This window comes from Apaloderma vittatum, unplaced genomic scaffold (assembly GCF_000703405.1).
Source record: "Apaloderma vittatum isolate BGI_N311 unplaced genomic scaffold, ASM70340v1 scaffold14320, whole genome shotgun sequence".
Classification (NCBI taxonomy): Eukaryota; Metazoa; Chordata; class Aves; order Trogoniformes; family Trogonidae; genus Apaloderma; species Apaloderma vittatum.
This window is the reverse complement of record NW_009696286.1, coordinates 47,936-48,982: the sequence shown is the minus strand read 5'-3', so window position 1 is coordinate 48,982 and position 1,047 is coordinate 47,936. Positions and strand designations below refer to the sequence as shown.

Sequence of the window (1,047 nt, the reverse complement as noted above, 5' to 3'; positions counted from 1 at the left end):
GGCGAGCGCTGAGCTCAGCGCCGGGCTGGCCGGGGGTCGCCGAGCCCATCGGTCGGCAGGATTGACCTCCCCGTGCTCCTTTTGGGGACGCACCAGCCGAACCGAGCCCGGGGAATTTGTCCTGAAGCAGCTCTGCATCGTGGAGTTCCAGTTTGCAGAAATAAAAGAAAGGCCAGACAAAGGAGCCTTGGCACAGCCTTCGCATTTACGGGGGCTCTCATCCCAGCAACCACCCAGCACCATTTCAAGGCATGGGGAAAATTCAAGTCAGGAACTAGGGTCTGGTTCTAAGCAAATCTCCACCTTGCCGAAGCAAGCCAACATCAATTTTTGCATGGTTAAGGTGTTCTTTTAAAACAAACTAATGAAAAAAAAAAAAAAAAGAACATTTGAGGTTATCTGAGTTAAAAAACTTAAAAAAAAAATAATAATCAAACAGTCCTGCAGTCAGAGTCACACACAGAAGAACCAACCCACACCTACATGCGCCAGGAACAGTAAAATGACAATATATATAAAATTAACCAATAAAGTGCATGTTCCTTATATTACACCTGCCCCTTGCATGAATGCAACACCACGGGTTCTCGGTAAGAAATCACAGCTGAGGGCTCAGGATCACATCGTATTGTAGAGGGGATTGGTTGTCCGCTTTTTATCATTGGTCTTTTTGAGCCTCCGCAGAGGGTGAGTTCTCCCGTGCTGCTGCCGGGGTGCGACAGCCAGACCTTGAGCCGGAGACAAGGAGTCCAGGACCTGAACCTGGAGCAGCGGAGGACCCTCCTCAGAGCTAGTCCACGTCGGATCCGTACTGGAAAACAAACTCTGCTGGCTGGAGCCGCACTCTTTGGCGTACTGAGCTAGCGGCCTCTCCACCGGCTTGCTCTGGGCAATGCACTCGGCTGTTCTGAGCTGTTCCACAAAATGCTTAGCGGGCTCCGGGGAGGAAAGGCGATGCTTTCTGCACGCGCTTCCCGAGCCCCTCTCCAAGCTCCCCCCGTGAAAATCTCGACCGAGGGCAACACAGGTGAGAAGCACGGGGTTGGC

At 52.1% G+C, this 1,047-nt stretch overlaps 1 protein-coding gene across 1 annotated transcript in view; it reads right to left on the bottom strand.

Annotated features, from left to right (window-relative positions):
- Positions 1 to 618: 618 nt before the first annotated feature.
- Positions 619 to 1,047, bottom strand: part of SSH2 (slingshot protein phosphatase 2) — a gene marked incomplete at its 5' end in the record, with an annotated part of 30,947 nt that continues 30,518 nt past the window's right edge. Inside the window, one exon of the mRNA XM_009874312.1 lies at positions 619 to 1,042. Within this exon, the coding sequence (XP_009872614.1) occupies positions 619 to 1,042 (424 nt within the window). The remainder of the gene's footprint in view (positions 1,043 to 1,047) is intronic.